We start from the raw sequence: 15,433 nt of genomic DNA, 5'->3' as shown, positions 1-15,433 counted from the left end.
CATCATAAAACAGTGTGTAGATACAGACTATTGACTTAATTCAGAGGCAGAGTGTTATGATAAAGAAAACAGATTTGAGCCATATATACCTGTATTTAATTCTTGTGCTGACCTCTAACTAGTCTAATCTTAGTTTCCCTATGTGTAAAATCTAAAAATATCTATTTTTTGTTTGTAAGGAGGAAATAAGATAATGTTATAAATCTCTATGAGGTAGTAAACAGCATCACATTTTGTTCCCACTTCTCTTTAGGTGAAATAGTTGAAACTCAGAATTAAATTATTTTTCCAGGGCTATACAGGTAGTAAGTAAGTGAAATGACCAGGGTTAATCCTTACCATCAAATATAAGTTTGCTTTTTTTAAAAGATTTCATTTATTTGAGAGGCAGAGTTATAGAGAGAAGGAGAAATAGAGAGCAGGAAAGACAGAGAGAAGGATCTTCCATCCACTGGTTCGTTTCCCAAATGATTGCAATGGGTGGAGCCGGGCTGATCCGAAGCCAGCAACCATGAGATTCTTCTGGGTCTCCCATGCGGGTACAGGGGCCCAAGCAGTTGGACAATCTTCCACTGCTTTCCCAGGCTCATAGCAGAGAGCTGGATCAGAAGAGAAGCAACTGAGAAAGGAACCGGCACCCATTTGGGATGCCAGCACTGAAGGTAGAACTTAGCCTATTGTGCCAAGAGCCTGCCCCATAAGTTTGATTTTTTTTTTAATTTGACAGATAGAATTAGACAATGAAAGAGAGATAGAAAGGCCCTCCCTCCATTGGTTCACCCCTCAAATGACCGCTATGGCCAGAGCTGCGCCAATCCGAAGCCAGGAGCCAGGTGCTTCCTCCCTGCCTCCAATGCGGGTGCAGGTGCCCAAACACTTGGGCCATCTTCCACTGCCCTCCCAGGCCACAGCAGAGAGCTGCACTAGAAGAGGAGCTGCCAGGACCAGAACTCGGTGCCCACATGGGATGCTGGCGCCATAGGCGGAGGATCAGCCAAGTGAGTCATGGCCCTGGCCCCCTTAAGTTTGATTTTTAATACAAATTATATTAGGTTATTTTGAGAAAATTCTCTGTGTATTTGGAACATAGCTATAAATACAAGTGAAAATATATGTACAGGTGAAAACTATGGAAAGATTAAGACATTAGGATTTATTTGTTCTTTTGCATTTGCTAAGAAAAAAATTTCATTATTATCAATTTTTACAGATTAAAAAAATAAGAGGTCTTATGTCTTGTTAGTGACCTAGATGGGAAAAACTAATTAACTCCTTTTTGAATTGTAAGGGTGGATGATTTATGAGGTTTAGATACCAGTTTTATATTTGATGAGCAATGTATATTAGAATTTTACAAATGGAAGTTGTTGGTGCCAATCGCCTACTAACTCCAGGATATATGGTAGGATTCACTTGTAGTTTCATAATCCCATTTGTCTAATAATTTTTCTTTCTGTGTTCCACTTGACTGGTAATAGCAGATTATTTTTTCCCCCTGTAGAAAGTTCCTTGATTGTCAGCACATCTCCGAGGGCATAATCATGATATATTAAAAAATAATCATGTACATCATAATCATCTCACTCACATTTCCCAGAATATTTTTAATGAGGAGGAATTTTCTTTTTAATATTGATTGAGAGTTTCTTGGCTCAGGATGAGATAATCATATGCAAATTATTTTATTTGATATGCTCTTAGTTTAAATCCAGGTTTATAGCAAATCTTCATATTGGTTCCTTAACAAGAAAATGGTTCATAGCTTTTCCTGGGAAACTCTTTTTGTTTAAATTATACTGAAGCCACTGGAATTCTGAAGCTGTGGTAAATAATAGTAGAACGTATACCTAACCATATATACATAAAATAAGGATATAGATTGGGAAAGAAAATTATTCTGTTAAGATTCAAGTATGTATTACTAAAAACATAAAGTTACTGTTTCTTTTTGTGCTGACAATGATAGAATTACAAAGTTAATTTATATTAAAACAATTATGTTAAAAAGGAAAGGTGGGATGGATATTGTGACACAGCAGGTTAAGCTGTCCCTTGGCACTGGCAGCGTCCTGTATGAGTGCTGGTTGAAGTTCTGGCTCCACACTTTGGATTCACCTCTGTGCTAATGTGCTAATGCACCTGGGAAAGCAGTGGATGTTGATCCAAACACATTTGCCCCTTTCAGCCATATGGGAGACCCAAATGAAGTTCCTGGCTCTTGACTTAAGTATGGACCAGAAACAGCCTCAACCATTGCAGACATCTGGGAAGTGAGCCACTGAATTGAAGATCTGTCTCTCCACTCTCTAACCTTCTATCAACCTTACTTGTCAAATTAATAAAACTTTTTTAAAAAGGAGAAAAAATACTTCTACATTTATACTGTATTTACATTGTTTATATTCTATGTTTCTTATGGTTCAGGTATGATTTTTTATTCAACTGTGACCTGACTATTATCTTTAGAGCAAGGCCAAATAGCAAAGGAATACAAACAGATTCAATTAATTGTTTTGTGTATATAGGATGATCCAAGACTTTGAAAATATGTACTAATATACATCATATCCTATGTTGTTTGCACAAATATTGGCAAACATTCACTTTCAGAATATCTTTGTTTACATGAGAACCTATATTACCTGACCAATTAGGTGCATGATGATGGTATCTTCTTTTCTTGTTCATTTGGTTTTTTTTAAATATTGGGGCCATCTAAAGATGGTGGACTAACGTGACTGTAAGTGACTTTCCCAAGGACTTATAGCTGCTTAATGTCACAACTACAATTGACTTTAGGTATTTTTTCTAAAATGCCTTGGGCCTTTTCTAAGTCATAATTGTTAACTTATTATTTTTCCAGGTTATATATGAATTGTCCTGTGACTTTTTATTGTAAGATATATTCATTTTCATGTTTATTCTCATTTACTCTCTCCCTCCAACCTCTTGAATATCTTTAATTTTCATATAAAGCATTTAAAAAAGTTGAAATTAAAGTGAGCCATACTAATTGTGAGGCATCTACAAATGACAAGAAATTGTTGGAAATGTTATTAACAGTTGGGTTCTGGAAAGCATTTAAAAGCTAGTAGCACAGTAATGTGTCTAGTTTGATGTTACAGAGGGAAATATAAATTTGTTTTGACTAGCCAGCATGTGCCAAGAATTATTTTTGTGATCAGTTTATTGGGATTGATCATTCATAATTAAGCCAGAGCTCATAGTTGAAAATTTTTATTCGGGGCCTGTGTTGTACAGTGGGTTAAGCTGCAATCTACATTTCCAAAATTATATAGGGACTCCAGGTTCAAGTCCTGGCTGTTCCTCTTTTGATCTGGCACCCTGTTAATGCCTCTGGGAAAAGCAACAGAAGATGGCTCAAGTGCTTGGGCCCCTACCACCCATGTGGGAGACCCGTATGAAGCTCCTGGCTCTGGCTTCCATCTGACCTATCTCCTACCGATGTGACCATTTGGAGAGTGAATCAGCAGATGGAAGATCTCTCTCTGTCTCTGTAACTCTGCCCTTCAAGTAACTTAATTATCTTTTTTTAAAAAATGGAACTCTATGCCAAACTTATAATTTTTCTGTTTATAGTCAGCGCTAAAAATCATTATTGGATTCTAGAAGTTAAAGTTGTTTTCTTCATTCTAACTGGTCATTTCTTTTTCTGTATTGACTAGGTTTTTCTAGATATGACATTTGGTTCAGGAGGACACTCAAGAGCCATACTACAGAAAGAGTCAGATATTACTCTATATGCCTTAGACAGAGACCCAACAGCTTACGCAATAGCTGAACAGCTTTCAGACTTATATCCGTAAGTAATACTCTCATGTATTTATTTGGTATTGGTGCTGAGTTTTACGGAGCTTGTCAATTTGGAATTTGTTCTACTTTGTAGAATGTTATATTTCATTCCACTAAATGTTTTCTTCTTTTATTCCCAAAAAAGAATTAATGCAGCCGGCGCCGCGGCTCACTAGGCTAATCCTCCGCCTGCAGCGCCAGCACACCAGGTTCTAGTCCCAGTCGGGGCACCGGATTCTGTCCCAGTCGCTCCTCTTCCAGTCCAGCTCTCTGCTGTGGCCCAGGAGTGCAGTGGAGGATGGCCCAAGTCCTTGGGCCCTGCACCTGCATGGAAGACCAGGAGAAGCACCTGGCTCCTGGCTGGCTGCAGCGGCCATTGTGGGATGAACCAGCAGAAAAGGAAGACCTTTTTCTCTGTCTCTCTCTCTCACTGTCCACTCTGTCTGTCAAAAAAAATTAATGCAAATAATATCTTAGTACCAATTAAACAAATGATATTCCTGCATGTATCCTTTCTCAGTTCTCAAGAACAAATGCAAAAATAGGTTCTGACTACAAGATTGAAGATATATTGAAATCCATTATGAATATTTTAACAATCTAGTCAAAAAATGATTTTTAAAGTTTTTAAGAGTTAAAATTTTTGCTTCCCCAAAATTTAGTAAGTATATAAGCATTCTGTCGAATTCATGAAACATAGCTATAACCTACTAGTTTTCTCTAAATTCCATCTGACATTTGCAAGTCAATTTAATCTATTGCCATTGCACAATTAGTTAACTATCCCTATTGAGCTTTCAAAAAATATAAAATTATATTTTAATGAGCATTAAAAACCATTTACCTTTAAAGAAATATTTTTAATTAAGGACTTAAGGCAAATTTGTTGAATCATTTATTTATTTATTTTGAAAGAGTTAGAAAGAGAGAGGCACAGAGAAAGCTTCTGTCCACTGGTTCACTCCTCTGATGACTGCTTGGTCAAGTGAAAGTCAGGAGCTAGGAGCTTCATCCAGGTCACCCATGGGGCTGGCTGGGGCCCAAACACTTAGGTCATCTTCCACTGCTTTTCCTTTAGAAGGGATCTGGGTTGGAAATGAAGCAGCTGGGACTTGAATTGCCCAAGAGAGATGCTGGCTTCATAGGTGGTGGCTTTACACACTACACCACAATGCTGCACTGATCATACATGTTTGAAAAAAGCCATCACCCTAAAAAGGAAAAGAAAATCTTGTAACTAAGATGACTATCTCCAAACATGTAAAGGGTGTTTTCAGAATGGGGAATTGTTTTTATTTTCTTATGCTTCAGAGACTAGAATCAAGAAAACAGATGATGATTTCAGAGTTAAATTTTGACTTGGTATGAACTAGAGTTAATTTTTAAAAATTATTTATTTATTTAAGTAAGGTAGAGAAAGAGATAGTTTCCATCTATTGATTTCCATCCCAAAAGCCTGCAATGGCCTTGACTGGGTAGGGTCCTGGCTGAAGCCCGAAGTTGAGAACACAGTCTTTGACTCCCACATGGTTGGCAGTAACTCAGTTATTTGAGCCCTCACTGCTGCCATGCAGATTCTGTATTAACAGGAAGCTGGAGCCAGGAGCCAGAATCAGGTATCAAAAGCAAGCATCTAGTTGAGAATTTGGAACATGTAGCAAGCATTTTAACTAAGTGCTCACTTCTGATCTATCATGTTTTACTGGTTGTAGCTACCCAACAATGAAATGATCTATTAAACATGACTATGGAAAAGTTTAATCAGAGACTGAGGATGGAAAGTTGAAATACCTATCTAGAATTTTAAGGTCCTAGATTCTTTGTAGATCTACTTAATATAATTAACTGTCCTCATAAATTTGTAAATAAATATATATCAATTTCTGATTGCCAGATAATGGGATTTATGGGAACCATGAAACCTACCATTTGATCTCAGGTTATTTATTTTGTTCTAAGAATAATATAGAAATATGGTTTAAGACCATAGTACTATGGTAATGACTTTTTTATTGTTTTAATCTTTCTCTGTCTTCTCCAGCAACTTAGATTATACTATCTTATATTAGAATATTCATATATAAGTTTGCATGATTATGAGCTAAAAGCTATAGATCTTCATTATATCTCACAGTCTAGTGTGGGGAGCAACTCGGACTAGACTAAGTTACTGGAATTAAGACTTATTCTATGCATCTGCTCTCCCACAATATGGCGCTGGGAGAGAAGAAAACAGCTTCTACACAGCTGCCTCCAGTTCAGCCAATAAACTGTAGGACTTGCTCCTGATTGGAGGAGAGCAGCGTGCTCGGCTTGTGGGCAGCCGAGTTGGGATTGGCAGAGGAGGACTATAAAGGAGGAGAGAGACGGCATGCACGAGGAACATCTAAGGGGAACATCTAAGGGGAACACCTGTGCAGCCCCCGAGAGAGCCGGCTGGCGGTGTGCCACTCCCCTGCGGAAGTGGGGAAAGTGGCCAGGGGGAACCGCCCTTCCACGGAGGTGGAAGGGACAGTAGCCAACCCGGGAAGAACCAGCAGCAAACCCGGGGAGGGCCGAGCAGACGAAAGAACAGCGCAGGGTCCTGTGTCGTTCCTCCACGAAGAGGGGGAGCGACAGTCTAGAAAACCCTGCTTTCTTAGATATTATTCCAATGTCTCTTACTCCTTTAAACACCCTCTTTATCAAATGGAGTTCAAAGTTTACATGTTTTACTATATATAGCTTTTTTTTTTTTAATTCATCTAACTTAAACCTCTGGCTCTATACTTGCATTTCTCAGATATTAGCTACATAGATGGAAAGGTTTTCTAACAAGCCAAAATGATATAACTGGGACTAACCTGGAGTATGTATCTTGATCCCTAGCCTAATAATTCCATTTTACTAAACTATACTACTTAGGCTCAAATCTGGAGACCTTTTTTTTACTCCATTCACAAAAGGATTTCTTTGCTAAACATAATAAATTAAATAGAAAACCAATAAAATAAATCAAACCAGGAAGAAAGAATTAATAAACATTGCAAAGAAACAAAAAAAGAAAGTAGAAAGGAAAAAGAAAAGAAAAATTCTTTGAAAATAGCAACATGCCTTTTGAACCTGATTATTAGAACAAAAATATATAATTAGGAGTGAAGTAATAGATCAGCCCTATTCAGAAATACAAGATAAATTCATATGTGGTAAATTATAAAACATAGGGGGAATGAATGGTATACTAGCAAAATATGAAATTAAAATTATCTCAGTTATGAAACTGGAAGAGGTCATTACCATAAATATATCATAAAAGTAATTAAAGGAAATAGGAAAATACACCCTCTTCAAATTGACAGTTAGTCTTAACAAAATTTGAGCGAACAATGCCTTTTATGCTAGTCCTTAGCAAGGTAAAGATGCAAGGTTCTTTCAGTTCATATTATGAACTCAGTATAATTTTAATACTAAATCCTGATAGAGATATTATTTAAAAACCCAGCCTCATTGAAGTGTACAAATTCAAGTATTGAAAAGGAAATTCAAATATATCTAATCTGCACTTCATTCGTTTAGAAGAATGTTACCTAGGGACTAGTAAACTTTCTTCAGGTACACAGGAGTGGTTTCTTGTCAGATAGTCAACTAATGGTAGATTGATAATCATGACAGTAGTCATCCAGCTGTTCTGATTTAAAATCTCTGCAGTAAACAAGAGAATATAAGGATACTACTGAAATATAGAATATTGCCTTAAATAAGGACAAATAGCAATTATTTTCATAATCAGTGAAATATTACAATTTAAGTGAGAATTGGGGTGTAAATAAGGTTTAACTTCTATAAATATTATCCCTTAATGTTTTTGGAAGGTCAAATATAATTAAGAAACTAAGGGAAAATTAAAACATTCTCTTACAATAATTTAACTGAATAAATACCCAAAAGAGTTGTTAAATTTACAAAGTTACATGATAACATGGTTAGATAAAAATTTAAAAATCTATTCAAGTAGAAGTCCCTAGAAAGCAAAATAGAAGAGAATATACAAAACCATATATTTAGTAATAAGCTTCATAAAAAAAGGCAAAGTTCCCAGTGGAAAGTAAACCATGTAATTTTTATTAAAGACTACATATAATAAGATCTGAACAAAATGGAAGATGTAATTTTAGGGTAGATAGAATAAATATAAAAAGTACCTAGTTTCTCAAAATTTAAATATACATACAATGTACTTCCAGGAAACAGCTTAGTTTTGAACTTAACTGTTGTTTATCTTTTTTTATTTGAATGATTTGATCTTGAGACAAAAGTGAGAAGATCTTTTTGAATTAAAAAAAAGGTGAGAAGTTTGCCTTACCAGATGTCAAATCATTTGTGAAATCACTGTAATGAAATCTAGACAGTATTGCCACAAAAATAGACAAGTAGAGTAGTAGAAGAGAGAATTGAAAAATAGATTCCAGGAAATGAAGGAATTTGACAGAAAAGTATCTTTATTCACTGAAGAAATAGTATATTATTAAATAAATAGAACTTTCAAACCTAAAGAAACTAAATAGGTCCCTGTTTTAACCTAGATTAAAAATAACTTATAGATACATGTATGAAAAATTGAAAATAAGAGACTTAAGAATATTGAAGAAATTAATGTCTGTAATCTAGGGGAAACGTCCTTAACCAAGACTAGATATTTATCTGTAATTGAGGAAGGGAAAGAGGGAGGGAGAGAATTATGGTTATCTTCTTTGAATTGTACCTATGAAATATATAAAATATATTTGCTTTATACTTATAATTTTTTAAAAAATAGAAATATGCTCATTTCAAAAATGTATGGCAAAAAGAGTATCATAATTTTCAAAAAAATTAATTTGGAAAAGAGCTATTTGAAATGGAGAAGATTGGGAAAGGATTGATATCTTTCATATAAGAATTCTTCCAAAATTGACAAGATAACAAAATCCAGTTTTATACCAATGTTCTCTCTTATGTGTGGAAGCTAAAATTAAAAAAAGAAAAAGAAAATCCCAAAACAAAAATAATAAACAGGAAAGAAATGCCAGTGTGTAACAGTACTGCAGCAAATATAGTTTTGTCAAACTTTATTTTATATATTTGTCAAACAAATTGTGAAGAATGATATACTACTATAGTTGAAATCATTTGGGATTATTTTAAAATTTACTGTATATGAATGAAATTGACATCTCTTCATTTGATTACTATTTACAATAACTATATATCTGCTGAACTATGGTTTAATAAAATATTAAACAATTAAAATGGGCAGAGATAGATACAGTAGAGTATTCATGGAATATTAATTTAGGAAAAGGTTCTCCAGCTCAGTGGGGGTAATGATTGAAATAAAATTGAAATAATAATGCTATACTGGAAAAGTAATTTTGCTACTAAAGGTATGAGAACTGCTCTCACATTTTTTGTGGATATTGTTAATATCAAAAATATATATACATTAAGCCTCAAATTACATTCTGGTTTAATATGATTTTTGACATTTAGCACTTGTCAAGATGAATTTTCCTTTATTTTTGGGTGTGCAGATGATTAAAAAAAATCTTTGTTTATTTGGTACAATTAAATTTAACATAAAACAGGGTAATTAATTTTTAAATATTTATATATTATTTGGAGTTGGCTTTGGTAAATAGTTTCACACTTAAGACACTATATGAATGTTGGCTTCAATAATGATTCTTGAAATTGTTTTTTTTTAACTTTTATTTAATGAATATAAATTTCCAAAGTACGATTTATGGATTACAATGGCTACCCCCCCCATACCGTCCCTCCCACCCACAACCCTCTCCTTTCCCACTCCCTCTCCCCTTCCATTCACATCAAGATTCATTTTCGATTATCTTAATATACAGAAGATCAGCTTAGTATACATTAAGTAAGGGTTTCAACAGTTTGCTCTCACACAGAAACATAAAGTGGAAAATAATAGATGATTTTTTTTTAAATGATGATGAAATCAGATCAGACCTATTGTCATGTTTAATCCCAGTGAGAGTCAAGTTGGGAATTGATAATTTCTTTTTTTTTTTTTTTTTTACAGAAGATCAGTTTAGTATGCATTAAGTAAAGATTTCAACAGTTTGCACCCCCATAGAAACACAAAGTGAAATATACTGTTTGAGTACTCGTTATAGCATTAAATCTCAATGCACAGCACATTAAGGACAGAGATCCTACATGAGGAGTAAGTGCACAGTGACTCCTGTTGTTGACTTTACCAATTGACACTCCTGTCTATGGCATCAATAATCTCCCTATGCACCAGTCATGAGTTTCCAAGGCTATGGAAGCCCTCTGAGTTCTCTGACTCTTATCTTGTTTGACAAGGCCATGGTCAAAGTGGAAGTTCTCTCCTCCCTTCAGAGAAAGGTACCTCCTTCTTTGATGACCTGTTCTTTCCACTGGGATCTCACTCACAGAGATCTTTTGCCAGAGTGTCTTGGCTTTCCATGCCTGAAATACTCTCATGGGCTTTTCAGCCAGATCCGAATGCCTTTAGGGCTGATTCTGAGGCCAGAGTGCTATTTAGGACATCTTCCATTCTATGAGTCTGCTGAGTATCTCACTTCCCATGTTGGATCACTCTCCCCTTTATTTATTCTATCGGTTAGTGTTAGCAGGTACTAGACTTGTTTATGTGCTCCCTTTGACTCTTAGTCCTTTCATTATGATCAATTGTGAACTGAAATTGATCACTTGGAATAGTGAGATGGCATTGGTACATGCCACCTTGATGGGATTGAATTGGAATCCCCTGGTATGTTTCTAACTCTCCCATTTGGGGCAAGTCAGCCTGAGCATGTCCCAAATTATACATCTCTTCCCTCTCTTATTCCCACTCTTATGTTTAACAGGGATCACATTTCAGTTAATTTTCAACACTTAAGAATAACTGTGTATTAATTACAGAATTAAACCAGTCATATTAAGTAGAACAGACAGAAAAACTACTAAGAGGGATAATGTATTAAGTTGTTCATTAACAGTCAGGGCTATGCTGGTCAAGTCACCGTTTCCCATAGTGGCCATTTCACTTCAACAGGTTTCCTTTTTGGTGTTCAGTCAGTTGTCACTGATTAGGGAGAACATATGGTATTTGTCCCTTTGGGACTGGCTTATTTCACTCAGCATGATGTGTTCCAGATTCCTCCATTTTGTTGCAAATGACTGGATTTCTTTGTTTCTTACTGCGGTATAGTATTCTAAAGAGTACATATCCCATAATTTCTTTATCCAGTCTACCGTTGATGGGCATTTAGGTTGGTTCCAGGTCTTAGCTATTGTGAATTGAGCTGCAATAAACATTAGGGTGCAGACCGCTTTTTTGTTTGCCAATTGAAATTCCTTTGGGTAAATTCCAAGGAGTGAGATGGCTGGGTCGAACGGTAGGGTTATCTTCAGGTTTCTGAGGAATCTCCAGACTGACTTCCATAGTGGATTGACCAGTTTGCATTCCCACCAACAGTGGGTTAGTGTCCCTTTTTCCCCACATCCTCGCCAGCATCTGTTGTTGGTAGATTTCTGCATGTGAGCCATTCTAACCCGGGTGAGGTGAAACCTCATTGTGGTTTTGATTTGCATTTCCCTGATTGCTAATGACCTTGAACATTTTTTCATGTGCCTGTTGGCCATTTGGATTTCCTCTTTTGAAAAATGTCTATTGGGGTCCTTGGCCCATCTCTTAAGTGGGTTGTTGGTTTTGTTTTTGTGGAGTTTCTTGATCTCTTTGTAGATTCTGGTTATTAACCCTTTATCTGTTGCATAGTTTGCAAATATTTTTTCCCATTCTGTCGGTTGTCTCTTCACTCTCCTGACTGTTTCTTTTGCAGTACAGAAACTTCTCAATTTGATGCAATCCCAATAGTTGATTTTCGCTTTGACTGCCTGTGCCTCCCGGGTCTTTTCCAGAAATTCTTTGCCTGTGCCGATATCTTGAAGGGTTTCTCCAATGTTCTCTAGTAACTTGATGGTGTCAGGTCGTAGATTTAGGTCTTTAATCCATGTTGAGTGGATTTTTGTGTAAGGTGTAAGGTAGGGGTCTTGCTTCATGATTCTGCACGTGGAAATCCAATTTTCGCAGCACCATTTATTGGATAGACTGTCCTTGCTCCAGGAATTGGGTTTAGATCCTTGGTCAAATATAAGTTGGCTGTAGATGTTTGGGTTGATTTCTGGTGTTTCAATTCTGTTCCATTGGTCTATCCATCTGTTTCTGTACCAGTACCATGCTGTTTTGATTACAACTGCCCTGTAGTATGTCCTGAAATCTGGTATTGTGATGCCTCCGGCTTTGTTTTTGTTGTACAAGATTGCTTTAGCTATTCGAGGTCTCTTGTGCCTCCATATGAATTTCAGCACCATTTTTTCCAGATCTGAGAAGAAGGTCTTTGGTATCTTGATTGGTATTGCATTGAATCTATAAATTGCTTTTGGGAGAATGGACATTTTGATGATATTGATTCTTCCAATCCATGTGCATGGAGGATTTTTCCATTTCTTGGTATCCTCTTCTATTTCTCTCTTTAAGGTTTTGTAATTTTCATCGTAGAGATCTTTAACGTCCTTGGTTAAGTTTATTCCAAGGTATTTGATTGTTTTTGTAGCTATTGTGAATGGGATTGATCTTAGAAGTTCTTTCTCAGCCATGGCATTGTCTGTGTATACAAAGGCTGTTGATTTTTGTGCATTGATTTTATACCCTGCTACTTTGCCAAACTCTTCTATGATTTCCAATAGTCTCTTAGTAGAGTTCTTTGGGTCCCCTAAATAAAGAATCATGTCATCTGCAAAGAGGGATAGTTTGAGTTCTTCCTTCCCAATTTGTATCCCTTTAATTTCTTTTTCTTGCCTAATAGGTCTGGCTAGAACCTCCAGAACTATATTGAATAGCAGTGGTGAGAGTGGACATCCCTGTCTGGTACCAGATCTCAGTGGAAATGCTTCCAACTTTTCCCCATTCAATAGGATGTTGGCTGTGGGTTTTCATGGATTGCTTTGATTGTATTGAGGAATGTTCCTTCCAAACCCAGTTTGCTTAGAGTTTTCATCATGAACGGGTGTTGTATTTTATCAAATGCTTTCTTGGCATCTATTGAGATAATCATATGGTTTTTCTTCTGCAGTCTGTTAATGTGGTGTATCACATTGATTGTTTTGCGCACATTAAACCATCCCTGCATACCAGGGATGAATCCCACTTGGTCTGGGTGGATGATCTTTCTGATGTGTTGTTGCATTCTATTGGCGAGAATTTTATTGAGGATTTTTGCATCTATGTTCATCAGGGATATTGGTCTGTAATTCTCTTTCAGTGCTGCATCTTTTTCCGGCTTGGGAATTAAGGTGATGCTGGCTTCATAGAAAGAATTTGGGAGGATTCCCTCTTCTTTGATTGTTCTGAATAGTTTGAGAAGAATTGGAGTTAGTTCTTCTTTAAATGTCTGGTAGAATTCAGCAGTGAATCCATCAGGTCCTGGGCTTTTCTTTGTTGGGAGGGCCTTTATTACTGTTTCAATTTCTGTCTCAGTTATGGGTCTGTTTAGCTTTTCGATGTCTTCCTGGTTCAATTTAGGTAGGTTGCATGTGTCCAGGAATCTATAGATTTCTGATAGGTTTCCCTGTTTGCTGGCATACAAGTCCTTGTAGTAATTTCTGATGATTCTTTTTATTTCTGTGGTGTCTGTTGTTACATTTCCTTTTTCATCTCTGATTTTATTGATTTGGGTCTTTTCTCTTCTTTTTTTAGTTAGTTGGGCCAATGGGGTGTCAATTTTGTTTATTTTTTCAAACAACCAGCTCCTCGTTTGGCTGATTTTTGGTAATGTTTTTCTTGATTCAATCCTGTTGATTTCTTCTCTGATTTTAATTATTTCTCTTCTCCTACTAGATTTGGGTCTGGTTTGCTGTAGGTTTTCTAGATCCTTGAGGTGAATTGAAAGCTCATCTATTTGGTGCCTTTCCAATTTCTTGATGTAGGCACCTATTGATATAAACTTTCCTCTTAACACTGCTTTTGCTGCGTCCCATAAGTTTTGGTATGTTGTGCTGTTATCCTCATTTACTTCCAGAAAGTTTTTGATTTCTCTTTTAATTTCTTCTATGACCCATTGTTCATTCAGGAGCATGTTGTTCAATCTCCATGTGTTTGCGTATGCTCTAGGGATTCCTGAGTTGCTAATTTCCAACTTCATTCCTTTATGGTCTGAGAAGCTGCATGGTATGATTCTAATTCTTTTGAATTTGCTGAGACTTGCTTTATGGCCTAGTATGTGGTCAATCCTAGAGAAGGTTCCATGTAGTGCTGAGAAGAATGTAAAATCTTTAGCTGTAGGATTGAAAGTTCTGTATATATCTGTTAGATCCATTTGGGCTATAGTGTCGTTTAAATCTACTGTATCCTTGTTGATCTTCTATCCTATTGATCTATTTCTGAGAGTGGAGTATTGAAGTCCCCCAGTACTATTGTATTGGGGTCTAAGTCTCCCTTTAAGTCCGTTAATAAATCTTTTAGATAAACTGGTGCCCTGTAGTTAGGTGCATATACGTTGATAATTGTTATATCTTCTTGTATTGATCCCTTAATCATTATATAGTGCCCCTCTTTGTCTCTCTTAACAGTTTTTGTGGTAAAGTTTATGGTGTCCGATATTAAGATGGCTACGCCCGCTCTTTTTTCATTTCTGTTGGCATGGTATATCTTTTTCCAGCCTTTCACTTTCAGTCTGTATGGATCTTTGTTGGAAAGATGTGTTTCTTGTAAGCAGCAAATAGATGGGTTTTGTTCCTTAACCCAATCAGCCAATCGGTGTCTTTTAACTGGACAGTTCAGGCCATTCACGTTCAATGTGACTAATGATAAGTGGTAACTTTGCCCTGCCATTTGCCAAAGATAAGTTCTAATATATGCTTTGAATTCCCTGTGATCTTTTGCTGTGAGGTTTCCTTCCTTGGTTTCCTTCCTTTACCTTCTTTCATATTGATGACCGTGTTTCTGTGTTTCTGTGTGTAACACATCTTTAAGCATCTTTTGCAGGGCTGGACGAGTGGCAACAAATTCTTTCAATTTCTGTTTGCTATGAAAAGTCTTTATTTCACCTTCATTCACAAATGAGAGCTTTGCAGGATATAATATTCTGGGCTGGCAGTTGTTCTCTCTTAGTACCTGGGCTATATCTCGCCATTCCCTCCTAGCTTGTAGAGTTTCTGATGAGAAGTCAGCTGTGAGTCTGATTGGAGATCCTCTGAGAGTAATCTGACGTTTCTCTCTTGCACATTTTAGGATCTTTTCTTTATGTTTCACTGTGGAGAGTTTAATTACAACATGTCGTGGTGAGGATCTCTTTTGGTCGTGTTTATTAGGGGTTCTGTGAGCTTCCTGTACTAGGATTTCTCTGTCCTTCTCCAAACCTGGGAAATTTTCTGCTAATATCTCACTAAAAAGGCCTTCTAATCCTTTCTCCCTCTCCATGCCTTCAGGAACTCCTAGAACCTGAATGTTGGGTTTTTTAATAGTATCCTGAAGATTCCCGACAATATGTTTTAGATTTCTAATTTCCTCTTCTTTTCTTTGGTCTGACTGTATCCTTTCCTGTTC

General features: G+C 36.4%; 1 protein-coding gene across 8 annotated transcripts in view; it reads left to right on the top strand.

The window, feature by feature from the left end:
• Window positions 1-15,433, top strand: part of METTL15 (methyltransferase 15, mitochondrial 12S rRNA N4-cytidine) — a 223,458-nt gene that overhangs the window by 112,635 nt on the left and 95,390 nt on the right. For 6 of the 8 annotated variants that reach the window (XM_070072109.2, XM_051852099.3, XM_051852121.3 and 3 more), the window contains one exon: window positions 3,687-3,823. The exons of the other annotated variants lie outside the window; for them this stretch is intronic. In XM_070072109.2, coding sequence (XP_069928210.1) covers window positions 3,687-3,823 — 137 coding nt within the window. The remainder of the gene's footprint in view (window positions 1-3,686; window positions 3,824-15,433) is intronic. 8 annotated transcript variants of the gene reach the window in all.

This window comes from Oryctolagus cuniculus, chromosome 1 (assembly GCF_051225735.1).
Source record: "Oryctolagus cuniculus isolate XC-2025 breed Fujian yellow rabbit chromosome 1, ASM5122573v1, whole genome shotgun sequence".
Classification (NCBI taxonomy): domain Eukaryota; kingdom Metazoa; phylum Chordata; class Mammalia; order Lagomorpha; family Leporidae; genus Oryctolagus; species Oryctolagus cuniculus.
Note: the sequence above shows the minus strand (reverse complement) of the source record. Positions and strands in the feature narration are given on the sequence as shown.